This window comes from Ahaetulla prasina, chromosome 1 (assembly GCF_028640845.1).
Source record: "Ahaetulla prasina isolate Xishuangbanna chromosome 1, ASM2864084v1, whole genome shotgun sequence".
In the NCBI taxonomy this organism is placed as follows: domain Eukaryota; kingdom Metazoa; phylum Chordata; class Lepidosauria; order Squamata; family Colubridae; genus Ahaetulla; species Ahaetulla prasina.
Genome location: NC_080539.1, coordinates 287,051,947 through 287,069,991, shown reverse-complemented (window position 1 = coordinate 287,069,991; position 18,045 = coordinate 287,051,947). Strand labels below are relative to the sequence as shown.

The 18,045-nt window shown below is 36.8% G+C and overlaps 1 protein-coding gene across 1 annotated transcript in view; it reads left to right on the top strand.

The window, feature by feature from the left end:
- The window catches only part of SLC1A2 (solute carrier family 1 member 2), a 109,391-nt gene that overhangs the window by 81,422 nt on the left and 9,924 nt on the right, over positions 1-18,045 (top strand). The window contains exons 6-10 of the mRNA XM_058161664.1: positions 1,496-1,622; positions 3,642-3,875; positions 6,363-6,557; positions 8,457-8,591; positions 14,869-15,100. Coding sequence (XP_058017647.1) covers positions 1,496-1,622; positions 3,642-3,875; positions 6,363-6,557; positions 8,457-8,591; positions 14,869-15,100 — 923 coding nt within the window. The remainder of the gene's footprint in view (positions 1-1,495; positions 1,623-3,641; positions 3,876-6,362; positions 6,558-8,456; positions 8,592-14,868; positions 15,101-18,045) is intronic.

The window sequence follows — 18,045 nt, the reverse complement described above, 5'->3', positions numbered from 1 at the left end:
TCCCCCAAAAAAGAGAGTGAAAATCTGGGTGTGTCTTATACTCCAAATGTAGCCCTGCCCAGCTTCTCAAACAGAGGTTTTAGAGGCTGAAAAAAGCATCAGAAATGAAGCTTCAGAAAAGAAGCCCTCAAACAGAGCTTCAGAAAAGAAGCCCCCAAACAGAGATTCAGAAAAAAAGCCTCCTAACAGAGATTCAGAAAAGTAGCCTCCAAATAGAGCTTCAGAGGCTTTTTTCCTGAAGCTGTTTCAGAGGCTTTCAAAAGCAGAAAAACAAGTTTTTTCTGAAACAGAGTTTCAGAAGTTTCAGAGGCAGAAAAAAAGCAAAAAAAAAAAAAAGAAAGCAAGGCACAGAGCTCACAACCAAGGAACCTGTTGCTAAAATTCACCTTTGGGAACAGCTGATTGGAGGTATTCTGGGAGGCTAATCCACCTGCCAATCAGCTTTTTTCTAATTTTCCTCCCCGAAAACTAAGGTGTGTCTTATACATCTTATACTCCAAAAAATACGGTAAATAGGAGGACTGTGAGTTTTATTCCAACCTTGGCCTGAAGCCAGCTGGGTTACCTTGGGCCAGTAACTTTCTATCAGCCCTACGAAGGAGGCAGTGGCAAACCACTTCTGAAAAACTTTGCCAAGAAAACATACATAGAAATATACAAACACACACACACGCAGTGTCAGAATTTATCTAAGGATAGTCAATGAATGCTTTGAGATGAAGTGTTCTTGTCGCTATCCATTAAAAGCAGGAGTGGGTTCTACTTACCTTTACTACCGGTTCGCAATGGGAGTGCACGCATGCTTCTGCGCATGCACAGAAGCTTCTTGATGACGTCAGGGCAGGTGATGGAGCCTCCTGCCAGTTTCACAACCGGTTCTATAGAACCAGACAGAACCGGGAGCAACCCACAACTGATTAAAAGGCATTCCCTAATTATAGCTGTGTTTTTAAACAGATCATTAACAATAACAAGTCTTATTAACATATGACTTATCTAAGAAAAAAGAGACAAAATTATTGTGCTGGAATATACATAGGAATAATCCGGATGAAAAATAACGAAGTCTACAAAATCCTGCAATGTGAAGTTTCATTAAAAAACAAGCATTACTTAAGATTAAAGCAAGGGAATAATAATAGTTATTGGAACCCATATGAACTTCCATGCAATGGAAACTGACCATCTGACTTCTTTATGATCCAAGGAAGTCTCTCATGTGGGTCAGGAAATGTTCAAGAAAGACTAGGGATTTAGGGAAAGAGGGAATTACAATGATAATGCAAAATCAAAAGACTTCTTACTTGTTTGAGCTATCACTATCTTCATTTTGTCCCCAGTTCTCCTTTTTAATTGTGCCCCTTCCCCTACAAAAGCATTTTTTTTTCTTAGCGGTTAATTGAAGTAGAAGAATACAGAAAATTCCCCTTCAGAAAATTTCACAATTTTAAGAAAAGTTTCATAAAAGAATCTGATGGTAGTATTCTTTCGACAGGCCTCATTGGGTTTTTCATTGCTTTTGGTATCGCAATGGGCAAGATGGGAGAACAAGCCAAGATGATGGTGGATTTCTTCAATATCTTGAATGAGATCGTAATGAAATTAGTAATTATGATAATGTGGTAAGTTAAAGTCATCATCTACTAGATACTCCAAACCCTGTTCTATTTTGGAAATCATTTGGAATTTTATTAGTAATTATACCGAGAACTTTGTTGGATCAAGCCAAAAGTATATGTAATCCAGGAGTCTGGACTACAAATACATCCAGGAATTTCACAAGCAGGATATAATGATGATGATAACTTCTTCCATTTGTGCTTCCCAGCTAATAATGATGAAATCATGTTGCCTTTGATTTTGGAGGTCATGGAGACCCAGATATTGTAAGCCTGCCAAAATATTTGCATTGATGTATTTTATTTTATTGGATTGAAACTACAGACTTTCTGTCTTTTTTTGTTTTGTTTCTGCTTTTCAATTTTGTTTCTCTTTCATAGTAAAAGGACTTTTATAAAAAACAACACAGAGAGGAATTATGGTTTCTTTTTACAATAAGTAAGCAGACAGAAGTCTGTGCGTTGGTAGATTGGGTTCATTAAAAGGTGAACATGGGCTATAGAGAATATTCCTATCTGCTACATCATACCACACTATACAACATCTTAGCTCATTATAGAATACCAGTAGACTATTGTTTCATTCTTCCTCACTTCATTCTTGATTAGCAGCATCTTGGAAGATGATTAGTAGCTGTGAGCTTGGTTTATAAATTGGGAGGGGGGGATCAGTCTACTTTTCATTTAAAACCTATCCAATTTGACTTGGTTCCAATTCAAAGAAAGATTCAGGAAATCATATGCTGTACCTCTTACTGGGGAGCATGGAAAACCCACATCTGGTAGTTTCTGTGCTGTAGCACCACCACTTCCTCCTCAGAACAAAGGAGTAGATTCAAGTTTTTTGTAGCTAGGTTTATCACATTTATTTGCTTTTGAACTGAGTTACAAAACTGTCTGCTTGTGGCAGCCTTTTGAAGCATTGAATTGTACAGAATCTCTGTGGTTGTTTTTTTTTTAGCTCTAATCCCTTTGGAGGCCCTTCTTCATCTCTGGGAGCTGTAGAAATGATCCATAGCAGTTGATTCATGTCATGGTCCAGCAATATCTAACACTTAATTTACTATGTTATGCTCCAGCTTTTCCCTGTATCAAAACTGGATCTTTGCATCACAGTTATTCTCCCATACTGTTTAGGATCCATTCTAAGCTGCTAATAGTGATTCCGTAGCTTCTAGTGTCAGTTATAGGGATTTTACTCATGAATCTGAGTAAATATTTATATAGGCAAAACATTTATTGTATGGAGATAAACTTATTTGTTTTCATATCTAAAAGATAAAGATACAGTTATTTATGACTATTATCTGAGGACCTGGTCCATACTTACCAACAGCTTCAGTGATTTGTAAAACTCTCATAAACACCATAAAAACATAAAACAATGTTGAACGTTCAGTAAAGATTCCTTGAAACTAGATTGTAAGGATTATCTTCAGTGGATATTTCAGGAAGGAGAGTATCTGGCACCTTTGGAAACAGTGGTTGAGAAGCTTATAGATTACTAGGATTCTTCATTGAAGGATCATATGTAAACTCATAGTTTCAGCTTTGTTCATGGTAAAATAATGAGGATGTGACGTGTAAGGACATTCGTGAAATTCCAGTTTCCAGAAGGCTGGCTTAAATTGTAATAAAAGCATTAGTTTCTAAATGACACAATATTTTATTGCCATCAAAAACTATCACAGCTACTCTTCTATAATTAGCTATAAAGATATGATTGAATATTTCCCTACTAATACTAGTAGAAGAATGCAAGTGGGCAAAAGGAATGTATAAACAGATAAGTAGATTGAAAATTTTAACTTTAATTTTCTCATTTGCAGCATTATATTAGGCAAAATTATAGACTTTATCCTTAGCAAATAATATAAACAACATTGAAGTAGAATGTGTAAGTAAATCTGAAAGTGAAATAAAATTCTAATTATGAGGGGAAATTTTTGATTTTAGTACATTTGATTATTACTGGATTGATACCTGTAATTCTATTCCATATTTTTTATTTCTTTCTTCTAGGTATTCTCCATTGGGCATTGCATGCCTCATTTGTGGAAAAATCATTGCAATCAAAGATTTGGAAGTAGTTGCTCGACAGCTTGGCATGTACATGGTAACCGTGATTGTAGGTCTTCTCATCCATGGAGGGATTTTCTTGCCTCTGTTGTATTTTGTAATTACGAGAAAAAATCCCTTTTCATTTTTTGCTGGGATCTTTCAAGCATGGATCACTGCTCTAGGCACAGCTTCAAGGTATTTAATAGAAAATGATGATGTTTGCGAGAGATGCATCTCTCCTATCACGGGACTACCTTTTAACCAAAATGGGCAGAAAATTCAATATCAAAGTGTCCTGAATCATTTTTCTCCAAAGCTATTGCTTGCCAACTGCACGATTGCAGACCGAGGCTATCAGAAAGCTTTGTTAGGGTAAAAAGTGTCCCAAAAGTAGAAGGTCAAAGAATTTTGTCACCAGAACTGCGTTCAGTCTGACTTATATTGATAAAAGAGATTGGGCTGGACCTGTTGTACTTTGATCTAGATTACTCTGAAAACTCTTCTTTTGAGTTGATGGTGACTGAATTGTCACTTTTACATAGTTATGTTTTATTTTTTTTAAGTATCCAGAGTCCATTGACTGGGTGATACAGAAACTGTGCAAACAAACAAACATATAAATACATATGCATATATACATATGTGCAGAATAATGACAACGGGGTCAACAACATCAAAGTATTGCAAAGTATTCACTCCTTTGGACTGAATGTTGTATTAACTTGTAGCATGCCTATGTTGTGACCAAGGCTTCCTGAGACAGTAATAATCGCACGCTTAGTCCCCAAACCCTCTTTTTATTTCAACAGATGTGAATTATGTTCATTCACAGCCCGTAATAAGTCCCAAGCAGTTTGTGAATAGTCCAACTGAAGTCTGCCACAGTCTTTTGGGATAAGGCTGATAAGCACCCACCTTTATCTCCCTTGAAACGCTGCCAAATACCTAATTGTCAATTAGCTTGGCAAGGACAAACAGAGCACAAAGTCAAAACAGAGTTCCAGAGTTTAAACCGACCAGAACGAACAAAGTTGCTACCTGCAAAGGCTCATGTCCCTTTGCTCTACCTTTATGTCTTATGGGAGGGGCCAATCATCTCCAAACCTTACTCCTGAGTCACCCCTTTTGTCTTAACTGTTCTTGCCTCCTGGTAGCTCTGTGAATGCGTGCACTGGGAACAGGCTCCCCCTGTTCCTCTGCCTTGCTGATGTCAGACTCTGGAGGCTCCGGAGTCAGCACATAACTCCCAGATGGCCCTGACCCCATCTCTGCCTCCGATGCAGAGCCCTTGTCCGAGCCTTCCCCTGACTCCGACTGGCCCATGTTCCTCTCCACCCTCCTCACTGTCCTTCTCTGCTGCCAGCTCTGCAGGCCATTGGTGGACCACAACAGCCTAGAGAGTGCCTATAGGGACAAAATTAGAAATGCAGAAATAAAACAAACGATTTCATGACTCACGATACCGTCTCCATGGGATCATATTATAGTGTGTATGTAGATAGGAGCTGCTAGTTTGTACTGGGTCCAGAAAATAATACTTGGCCCCTATCTTTATTCTTGGTGTATTATTTCTGTCCTTTGTGACTAATTAGTCTATTCTATTCTAATTCTAGCCTGTTCTACTCTATTCTAATTGGGTATGGCTAGTCAAACGAAGACAAGGACTGGGGATGACATGATAGTAGCCTTCCAATATTTGAGGGGCTCTTATAGAGAAGAGGGGACTGAACTATTGTCCAAAGCATCTGAGGATAGGACAAGAAGTAACAGATGGAATTATCAAACAGTGGTCCAACCTAGAATTAAGGAGAAATTCCCTGTCAGTGAAAACAATAAATCAGTAGAACGGCTTGCTTCCAGAGTTTGTAAGTGTTCCATCACTGGAGCTTTTTAAGAAGAGATTGGTTGGCCTTTTGTCTGGAATAGTATACATTCTACTTGACCAGGGTATTGGAGTAGAAGTCCTCTAAGGTCCCTTCTGAGGGACACAGTGGCTCAGTGGCTAAGATGCTGAGCTTGTCAATTAGAAAGGTCAGCAGTTTGGCAGTTCGAATCCCTAGTGCTGTGTAACAGAGTGAGCTCCCATTACTTGTCTCAGCTTCTGCCAACCTAGCAGTTTGAAAGCACATAAAAAATGCAAGTAGGAAAAAAGGGACCACCTTTAGTGGGAAGTGTTCTGTGCTCCTTCGGCATTTAGTCATGCCAGCCATATGACCACGGAGATGTTTTCGGACAGCACTGGCTCTTCGGCTTTGAAACGGAGTTGAGCACCACCCCCTAGAGTCGGGAACGACTAGCACGTATGTGCGAGGGGAACCTTTACCTAAGATCCCTTTCAAGTCTATTCTTTATTCTATGTTTTCCCTTACACTGAACCCTATTTACTATTCTGTTTCATGTATAATTACTTAGGTAGCTACAATAGTGATAAGAAATATGACTGTTTTGGTTTCTAAGAGTTCAAATTGCTGGCAGCCGACAATCTGCAGAAGTAGCCTACAGTACTGCATTCTAACCACTGTGCTACTATTTAATTGCTTATTGGTTCAGTTGTAGAATTTATTTTTCTTTTGTATTTTGATTACTGGTTTTTGTATGCTGCCCAGAATCAGGTTGAATTAAGCAACTGTTCAAATGTTTAAAATAACAAAATAAAATAATTTATTTTCCTTGGTCCTTCAGTGCTGGTACCTTGCCTGTTACTTTTCGCTGCCTTGAAGAAAATTTGGGCATTGATAAGCGGGTGACAAGGTTTGTCTTGCCTGTTGGAGCCACGATTAATATGGATGGAACTGCCCTTTATGAAGCAGTGGCTGCCATCTTCATAGCGCAGATGAATGGCATTGTTTTGGATGGCGGACAGATAGTCACTGTCAGGTAATTTATTGGGGTTGGTAAAAAAAAAACCTGATATCCCAACCTTAAATATTGCAAAATGATTTACATTTGGAAGTACATACTAGCCTTTACTCATGCTCAGAATCTATAAAAAGTTTCCATTTCCATCATAACAAGAAGTGAAAAGAGCTCTTTTCCAGTTTCACCATTTATATACAAATACAGGCAGTCTGATAGCCACTGTTTATATGATGTTAAACGGTAAGCATGATTTTTCACTGTATTGATACTAAATAGGAAAAAAAAACAGTGAAGGTCCAATTGGCTAAACTTAAATGAATCGCATGTTGTTTTAATGTCAGAACAATTAACAAGAATTTAATTGGAAAAAATGGTTTTGAAAATGAACAGATGGGCACGTTACAAGTAAGCCATGCTTGATGATGATATCTGGGATCAGAATTTTTCTTACTAAGTGATGTGTTCCTAAAGTGGAATGTCATGTGACTGCATCCAGCAGTCCCCAGCTACTGTCATTAAGTGAGGATCTTATGTTATCATGGGTTTTGATTTCCTGTTGGCTTCCCCATTGACTGTAGTTGTGGGAAGCTAACAGGGAAGGTTGCAAATTGGGATCCACATACCACATACATACCTTGCAAATTGTGATCACTATCATGCTCAAAAATCTGGGCTGCTTGGTGAGCTATGATCATATGAATACAAGGGTACAGCAATGACCAGAAATTTGAGGACTGGTTATAAGTACCACTCATTCACTATGACAGTGATGGCTAACTTTTTCTGGACCGAGTGCCCAAAACGTGCATGGCCAAAATGCAATGTGTGTGCAGACATGGGCACATGCTCCTGCATGTCCCCACCCCTGTGCATGCACACGCAGCCCCTCAAATGCACCCCCCACATGCGTGCGCATCCCCCACATGCACTCCATCCCCTTCGCATGCCCGGCAGAGACCTGAAGACCAGCTCGGACAGTGGGAGGCACACGCGCATGTGTGATACAGCCGAGCCGGGGCGACGACTTTGCGTGCCCCCAGAGAGGGCTCTGCATGCTACTTGTGGCACACGTGCCATAGATTCGCCACACAGCACTATGACAAGTTCATCTGGTTGCTGAACAAGTACGCAGTAAATGAGGACCCTTGTAATAAAAGACACTTGAAAATATTTTGATTCTGATGTTGGCCTGCAACTGTGTTGGATTGTATCTCCCAACATCGCTAAACATTACCAAATGCTGACTTAAATTCTTCAACAACATCACCTGTTCTAAACTCAACCGTCTTTAATATAAAATTAATAGATGTTATGAATTTATAAGAAAAATGGATTGGGTCCAAGTCTATCCATTTGCCAGTAGAAAGCAGTCCCCTTTGGAAATTTGAGGAACGTTGCAGAGCAGAGTTGTGGAATGTGCAGTGTGTTGATGGTTCAGGAGAAACAAGTGAAATATTTCCCATGAAAGTAGGACAGTACAGGTAGTCCTTGACGTATCGAGCCTAAAATTTCTGTTGTTAAGCGAGACATTTGTTAAGTGGGTTTTGCCTGTTTTATGACCTTTCTTTCCACTGCAGTTGCTAAGTTAGTAACATGCTTGTTAAGTAAACCTGGCTTTCCCATTAACTCTGCTTGTCAGAAGGCCATAAAAGGTGATCACATAATCCTGGGACACTGCAGTCATCATAATATGAACCAATTGCTGAGCATCTGAATTTTGATCATGTGACCATAGGGATGCTGTAAGGCATGTGTTAAAAACAGTCGTAAATCACATTTTTCATTGTAACTTCAAATGGTCACTAACTGAACTTTTGTGAGTCAACGAGTACCTACATTATTTTTGAGAAGATAATAACCAGAATCCATGTTTGCACAATTCCTGTATTAAATAAGCTAACATATTTTGTTTTACAGTTTGACAGCTACTCTTGCCAGTGTTGGAGCTGCAAGTATACCTAGTGCAGGACTGGTGACCATGCTTCTTATCCTCACTGCAGTAGGACTTCCCACCCAGGATATAAGCTTACTTGTGGCGGTAGATTGGCTCTTGTAAGTAAGGCTGTTTTTATGATATATGTCAAAATAGTGATTGATTATCCAGCTCATAGGATATTAACTTCTGCCTTCAGTCACCGCCTCATGATACACTGCAAACTAGTGATTAAGATAATAGAGATCTCTACAGTCAACCCCCTGTTGATCATGGAATATTTTACATGGCTCTGGAAGACCCATACACTGTCTCTTAGCTCAACCCACTTCACAGATTTTGATTCTCATCAGTCAAAGAAAAAGCAAAATACAAAGGGGTTAATGTCATGTATGTGAATTGTTTCTCGTATCCAGATGTAGATAATATATATACATTGCGTACTATTATTACTAATTGTTATTATAATAATATAATGTCTTATAGCAATAACAGACTTATATCATATACCATTCCATAATGCTTTACAGCAGAGGTCCCCCATCCCAGTCCATGAACGGGATGCGGCATGCCTGAAAACGGGCCATGCTAACAAGCAAAGGCACATCTATGGGAATTGGTCCCTGGTGCTCAAAAGGTTGGGGGCCGCTGCTTTACAGCTCTCTCTGAGTTTACAGAGGCAGCATGTTGCCCCCAGCAATCTGGGTCTTCATTTTAACAACTTCAAAAGGCTGGAAGACTGAGTCATCTTTGAACCAGTCAGGATCTAACTCCTGTGCCGATTTACAACAAATTTCCAGTTGCAGTCATTAGGCAAATCCTACATGGTTATTAGGTGTGACATCATGTGATTGCCATTTGTGACCTGATGGTTTTCCCATTGACTTAGCTTGATGCTGACAGTAAAGTTCACAGATGGTGACTTCCGGACACTCTGTCATAATTGCAAATTGGTTGCAAAGCACCTGAATTGCAATCCGTAGGAATGCTGCAACAGCTGGAACTTAGATGACCGGCCATTAAATTTCCTCATTCAGTGCCTTCATAACTTCAAAAAGTTGCCAAATAAAAGGTCATTAATCAAAGACTACATGTAATAATACTCATTTGTGATTGGGGGAGCCAATCATTTTTTAAATCCTGGAATAGTAGGTGGACAATCATGGCCCTGGCCATATGTAGAAATATGTAATATGTAGAAAAATATGTAAAAATTACATATATGTAGATAGATATATGTACATATATAATTTTTTTAAATTTGTATTTATATCCCGCCCTTCTCCGAAGACTCAGGGCGGCTTACACTATGTTAGCAATAGTCTTCATCCTATTTGTATATTTATATACAAAGTCAACTTATTGCCCCCAACAATCTGGGTTCTCATTTTACCTACCTTATAAAGGATGGAAGGCTGAGTCAACCTTGGGCCTGGTGGGACTAGAACCTGCAGTAATTGCAAATAGCTGCTGTTAATAACAGACTGCATTAGCAGTCTGAGCCACAGAGGCCCCAGTGCAGAAAATGAGATGGATGCTGGTTCTTTTGCCATTCTATTTTAAGGACTATAATGTACATAAAGACTGTCAGGATTGTTTGGGACACTAAAAGTACACATATGTTTGTACACCTTCAGTTGTTGACACAACACTGTCCTGTCACTGGGTTGTCTCCATTTTTGTCTTACAGAGTTGCTTTTCCCCCCAAAGTCAGGACAATGATGCAGCATTTGCTGTTCACTTTTTGAGCAAGCTTCTAATCTCATCAACTTCTGATTAGAAGCTTCTATGGACACTTACCATATATTTAGTGGTCCTGAAGGATTTGATCTTGGCATATTTCTCGTCACCCCAACACATACACCATTTAAAATTGCTGAAAATGACTTACGTATTGTAGCAATAAATAAGACAAGCTGATAATTAAAACACAGTGCTAAAATGTTAAAACTGCAGAGGCAGCAAGAGATGACAGAATAATATCAGCCAATGGGACGATAAAACAGTCACTTGATTAACAATCTATTGCAGTTGAGCATGTGAGATATTCATCTGTCACCAAGAAGACGTTACTATTGATGCTGTGCAGTTCTCCTGGGAAGAAAAAAAAAACATTCCATACCCTAGATATTAAAAGTTAAGAAAGTAGGATGAGCTCTATCACAAAAAGTCTTGTAGCTCATGTACAGAAAGGTCATTGTATAGCAATTGCCTTGGACACCAACTGTTTGCAGTGATGATGATGATGATGAAAAAGTAACTTGGTGATGAATGTGCTCATTTATGACCTTTGCAATATCTCTGTCTCAATACATGCCAGTACATATTTTTGTGAGCCTGACCTGTTTAAAATTTCCCCATCCCACATAGAGTGGAGGGATTGCCTAAATAAGACATCTCTTCAAGAGCTGCTTTTCTCCCCCTGAAGTGGATCCCCCAAAGTGCTACCCACAAGTTAACAAGCTCAGCTCTGTGACCTTAATTAGTTGTTTAGAACCTCTGGTCCTCTAGAATTGAAATCATGTGGTCTCAGGGATGCTGTGACAGCTTGTGGACCAGCCATTAAGTGGCTGCTGCATGACTCTGATAAGATTATATTCAATTTCACACTGAAGCTTTTTTGCTACCTAAGCAGGACCTGACTCATAAACTGAGTGTGCTAGGCAAATAGCCATCAATAATGCATTTCTTTCAGTGTACATGGTGTGCCTGATTACTCTCTTCTCATCCTTTTCTCTCCAATGAATTGTAATACAAACATCAATTCTCTTCCTGTAATTATCCCAGTGCTGGGATGAGCATTCCAAAGATCAGAGAAGTGGGGAGGAAACGGATGTAAGATTTATCCTTTTTACCCAACTTCCTTGTGAGTTGAGTTTCAGAAACCCCCATTTCCCCATTGTTTGGGTTCACCAGGCTGTTTAGAGTTGTATCTTTCTGAGTTATAAAGCAATAAAATTGTAAGCACATTCACAGTCACCTGAGTTTCCTTTAGTGACTGCTTTCTTTAAGAACCAAGTTGCTGCAGGGGTGAAATCCAGCAGGTTCTAACAGGTTCTGGAGAACCGGTAGCAGAAATTTTGAGTAGTTCAGAGAACTGGCAAATATCATCTCTGGCTGGCCCCGGAGTGGGGTGGGAATGGAGATTTTGCAATATCCTTCCCCTGCCATGCCCACCAAGCCTCACCCACAGAACCGGTAAGGAAAAATTTTGAATTTCACCCCTGAGTTGCTGGTTCCAGCTGCAGTCACTAAACAAGAACTACCTTTAATGCTATAGAAAAAAGATGCTCTAACATCTTTATAAGTTTATCTCAAATTTCAGCCTCATTCCTACCTTCTGGGTTAAAAGGTAAGAAAATAGTCCTGCTTTGGTATAAAAGCCTACTGGGTGAATTCAGGTCAGATATTCTTTCTCAGTCCAATCCACCTCACAATGTTGTTCCTGTGGAGAAAATAGAATAGTAGGTATGCTTGCTGCCTTGAATTATTTATAAAAAATAATAAAGGTAATATTTAAATAAATGAAATTAAGTAAAATATTGCTGTAGATAGGAAAAAGTACAGGCAATTTAATAGTTAATAGAAAGCAGGCCAAGGGAAAATTGCACCTGATGTAGAAAGGTAGCTATATCAATGAACAATAAACAGGTACTGGATTTTTATTTTAAGGGCATGTTTATATTGAGGCAGAAAAGAATAAAGCCTGACAGGCAGTTAGAGGATGTTAAACTGATGTTGATGATTGTTTGCTTTCTTGTTCAAGGAAATGTCATTTGAAGCAATGTCACTTGTTAAAACAGTCCTCTCCTAAATCATAGCCATAATTCACCAATGGAGCCGACCAAGTACGCCTTGCAGGAAAGACTGGAGTTTACATTGTAATGCCTGATCTTTCTCAAAGGTTGAGTAATGCTGAGTGCTAAGTGTCCCCTGAAGCAGTTCTGTGATGTCATCTTTATAGAAAAGCTTCAAACTTGATTACAGAAAATATGACTTCTGTAACAGAGTTGTTAATGCTTGGAACTCATTACCTGATTCCATAGTCTCTACTCAAAATCCCAAAGTCTTCAACCAAAAACTGTCTACTTTTGACCTCACCCCATTCCTAAAAGGACTATAAGGGGCGTGCATAAGAGCCCAAATGTGCCTACCGTTCCTGTCCTATTGTTCCTTTTCATTATATCAATTTAACATAGTTATTCATTCTTTTGCTTATATATATATATTTTCTTATATGATGTGTTGTTGTTTTATGTCGATGTTTGTATACTGTTGTGACAAAATGAAATTAAAAAAAAGTAGAGTAAAGGAAGCTTGGGACCTTGAACAGGTTTAAAGGTTTTAGTTACAGGAGGGGTGATCTGTTATTGAGAGACTTCAAGATGATTTATACACCTTTTTAGACTGACTTTACATTTAGAGATGGCACATTATTTTTTTAAATTCCTTTTACTGGGAGGGACAATTTCATATTTCAACGACTCTCACATTAAAAAGCCATTTTGTACTAGTAAACCTAGGTGGCTACAAATGAAGCTACTGATTCTGTCACATTTAAAAAAAACAAACAGCGTAAAACCTGACTGAAGTTTCTTTTTTTTTTCCTAGTTGGTTTGAATTACCCAATATTTATATTTTACAGTATGCAATGAATAATCTGTATCCAATATCCAGCCTTTTAATACTAGCAAACAAAAGCCTTTGTCCAATAATCATGAGCTAATTTAAATTGATTAGTGAATGTTATCAGCCTGGTTTGAATTATACACCTAAGTATAATGTGATATGTAGCACTGGCCACTTCATGCTTAATTCTTAGATTTTAATATGCATATACCTTTTTCAAAATTGCTACAGAATCATATTGCAAAAGATATCTAAAAATGTAAAAATAGACTACACACACATTTACAAGAATATCTTTCTAGTATTAGCAAATTGTACTATTCCTAATTTAAAATGCAGCCTTTACAAAATAGGGCTATTTTTTCACAAAAGAATTAATCCATTATTTTAGTGATGGCCAACACCTGAATTTTACAAAAGAGAAATTGACAAAGCAAAGCAAACATCATAAGAGTACTGTAAGCACGGGGATTTTATATTTTGACAAACAGGAAAATAAGAATAGTCTTGTACAGTCTTGATTGTTCTGTTTTTGCTTCTGAAATGCCTGAGGAAATGAATTCTCATATTTAGTATAGGCATCTGTTTTGTTTTTCCATTTATCGCCATGTAAAATCTAAATTTGTGAGAATACCTGGTAAAATGGCATTTTAATGTTAGTGTACAAATCATAAATCAAGATGAAGTTCAGCCAGTGAATGTAGCCAATAGATGGGTTATAAAGAAAAAATGAATTTTGAAAAATCTTAGACAGCAAAAATCAGAAACATATTGGAGAGTTATATTTGGCTAGTCATTTTTTAATGCATATATTTAATTATGGTAGTGTTTTGCTTTCTTTTTCTGAAATTTCCTGGTATTACTGGCATCTAAAATATTTCCACCTAATCTACAGCTAAAAGTGGTCTGGTGATTGATGTTCATTTTCAGAAAAACAGATGGGCTGTGATCTCCTTCTCAAATAATTTCCTTCACAAACAATAACATTAGAAAGTGCCATCACAAATGCATTCAAGAAACAATTTGGCTCTAGAGAAAATATGCTGTGCATAGGATCTGTACACCTAATGGCCCGAGTCTTAATTGGATTCCAGTGGATCAGCTCTGAACAGTGTTTGTGCAGTGTTCAGTCTACGGATAAGACTTTTCTTACAGAAATGCAGACATAACAAAATTGCCACTCTTATTAGAAAAATAATAAAGAAATAATGGGTCTCACAGTGACTCATGTTGAAGTAAACGTTATAGCAGAAGCTAGCATTTTAGAGAGATTTTGAAAAGTATAAATGCAAATGTATAAATATTCAGGGCTTTTTAAGAGCTCTGCTTTGCTGTCCAGTGATTAGCTCCTTTTATGATGAACCTTTTTATACATTACCTTCTTAATCAGAGGTTTCACCATTAACATTAACCAAATTCAAGAGAGATAAAAATGTATTCTTTTCCAAAATGGGAGAAATTGAAATGAAGGAATTTTGTAATTAATTAATTGCTAACTGCAACTTCTGGAATGCTTTTTGAGAAAATATAGGAATCGACTTTATATTGCTCCTTTTCTCATGTTATATAAACAGTTTTACATTGGGGATTCACACTGCAAATCGGCCTAATATCCTTAAATTGCACTGGATTGCAACAAAGTTAGAGCTTGGCCATTGGTCAAGATTGGCTCTGATTAACATCACATTTGGAAGATCGCTGAAGTCTCCTGTAAATTGATTCTTAGTGCTTCAAGTCTTCCATCTTTTGGTATTGTTTTCTTTGTAGAGATCGAATGAGAACATCTGTCAATGTAGTAGGAGACTCTTTTGGAGCTGGCATTGTTTATCATCTATCCAAGGCAGAGTTGGAAAATCTTGATGCCCATCACAAGATACATGAAGATATTGAAATGACCAAGACTCAGTCAATTTATGATGATCTGAAAACTCACAGGGAAAACAACTCAAACCAATGCGTTTACACAGCTCACAACTCTGTCATAATAGATGAATGCAAGGTACCTTTCACATTTATGGATATTGAGACTTGCATTTAGCAAGTCACAGTACAAACTTTTTCTTAAAAAAATAAAAAATTATCTTTTTTAAAAAATATGTAATAAGGAGACAACTGGCACCATTAAAGATGTTCAATATGTGTATATTTGCTTTTAATTTTGTTTAATTTATTGCAATTTTGTTTAAATTGAATGATGCATGTAACGTTTGCAACCAAGAGCATGTTTCACTAGTGTTATGGAAAGCAGTACCATGCTAAAAGAATATGGCTTCATTTTCTATTTCACTATTCATTTGATTTTTAAAAAACACTGATTTAATTGATATGAATAATGAATTTGTTGCAAATTATGATTGCTTCCAAAAATATTGGTTTTGTTCTTCAAAATTTATTTATAGAAGGTATAATTTATAACCCACTTTAACCTAACGAGTCTAAGTGCTTAACAATACACAGCCATAAAACAGCACAAAATAAATGTAAAAATACCATACCATATGATACAATGCAACAGACAATTGAATTGAGAAAAAAATTTAAGAAGTTGTATGATGATTAATGTGAAAGACAGTTAACTATTGAAGAAATAATGAGCCTCAAGCAAAATGTAAAGCCAATATTATTTTAGCTTAATGCTTTTCATATTACACCATATAGGCACATGTGTTGGACTTCTTAATATGTGGAAACTCACTAATCCAGGCATGTTTGTTCTTGCTTTCAGAGTTATTTTTGGTCATCATTACCATGTCAATTTTGTGGTTTATGTTTGATCCTGTCAGTAATAACATGAGTTAAGAGAAAGCTATAACAAGAATTATCCTGACCAAGATTGAACTGAGTTTCAGGAAACCATACGGTCTCTAAGATTCTTGGAATAATTCTTATATCTTATTTTATTAATCACAATTTGAGATGGCAATTGAAGTTTTGTTTCCAACAAGCTAGCTTAAAAACATAGACTCCAAACTGTCTTTTTCGCAATCCCAAGTAATTAGGACTAGGATGAAACAATAAATTGAGATCAGTGAAAAATGGAAGAGAATGCTTCCAGTCACGGTGGGAAGTCAGTGCATAAATTAGTGTTTTCCTTAGCTTGTTCAAAGCACAATAAAGCACAGTTATCACAACTAACAAGTCAAGGTTTGACTAGAGAACTGAATTCAGTATTTTCTTTAGCGGGTCTACAGCTTCATCTTTATATATTTATGCTGATAATAGCTAATTCTGTTATTAATATCTTATCAGCCATAGATGTCGACTACTAACCAAAATGATGTGAAAATGACAAAACGTGCATTATGAAATCACAATGCAAACTATGTACTGTCATACTTGTACCCTAATGGTAGAGACAACTATTCTATGTAGCTCACATAGTTTGAGTTGTGATGACCCAAAGCAGGTTTTGCCTTTCCCTCCATCCAAGCTGACATATAACCATGGTTTTAATTACATAGTCATCAAGTTTTTTATCCACACTGGTTAGTTTTCAGTTTCAAAGCTGAGTTGGAGACTTTGTGTCATATTAAGTTTCTAAAACTTCATCATTTAAACACAATAAAATTATGCTTCAATCCAAAAACATTTTCAATCCAAAAATCTATTGTAATCAGATTTTTTTCATATGTCAGTTTCCATGACAGAAAAATTATGACAGTGCTATTATTTGATTCTCAGCTTAAGCAGAATTTTCTCAGGTATAGGCATTAAACAACTACTTCTATAAAATGTTATTAGTTATGGATATAAAAAAACATTACACCAAAATTAATCACTTTTAACTTTAAATCATTCAGACAGTGGAGCACACATTTAAGATGTTCATGTTGAAATGAATGGGATACAGGTATGAGAAAATGTTTAACTGTATCATCCCCGATAAAAGTTAGGAAATTGCACTAAAATGAGTGTGTGAATATGAAAATTTGTAACAGGATCCATATTTGGTCAGCAGTTTTTGTTATTGGTGCTTGACTTACCTACTAATACAATTATTTGTTGTCTTGGCTTTTTAATATTTAACTGGTTTCCTATCTTGGTAGTGCTATATGACTAATATAAGTTTATTGACAAGCAGTATTGTCTTATGAATTGCATGGCAGTTTTTTCCTTGTATTTTTTTATTGTCACATTTTATATTTCTTTCTGACCTTACCTACAATTTCAACTTCAAATATGAAGTGAGCTTTATTGTTTTTAATGCATGTATTTCCCTCTTTGTAATCAGAAGGAAGGGTTGCAACTGTTTCAAATGCGAATGCATTCCTCATGTTTTCATGTCCAATGCTTCTGTGCATCTAATTTGTCCATCATGTGGAATATTAATCTTGTTTTGTAAGGTTCTTTTTTTGAAGCTGAGGACCAGAACATGGAAGGTAAGGTTGGAAGTACAATTAGATAAAAGACAATTGTGATGTAAAGGTCCAGTTCAGTTCTAATCAGTCCAATAAGTACATTAAGTCTTTGGGTTTTCTGGCTGTGTTTATGATATTACAACTATAAAAAGGTATCAATGGCCAAGAAATATTTTTTCAATTAACTACCTGACTATTGCTTACTAATCAGTGTTTCCCTAGAATATTTTCATCATTCTTGGCTTCCCATCATTTTTATTAAATTTAAAAATGTAGCAGAAATAAATTAAATGCACTCTTGTTGATACTTGTTTGACTTGACTGTAACTGTACCTTTAACATGCACCAGTAATGAAGGATGTCACTCTCTTGTGGCAAATTAATTCTTCCATTTACTATTTTGCTATTTTTTTATAGACTATGTATAAAAAAAATAACCTCTCAGTCTGCTATCAGTTTTTCTCTGCATTGTATTTTGTGCTGTAAATTTTAGTATTTTCAATAGATTTTTTTTTTTTAAATTGAAATGGCAGAACTGAATCACTACAAAAAAATGAGAGTATAAATATACTCAGTTCTGTAACTA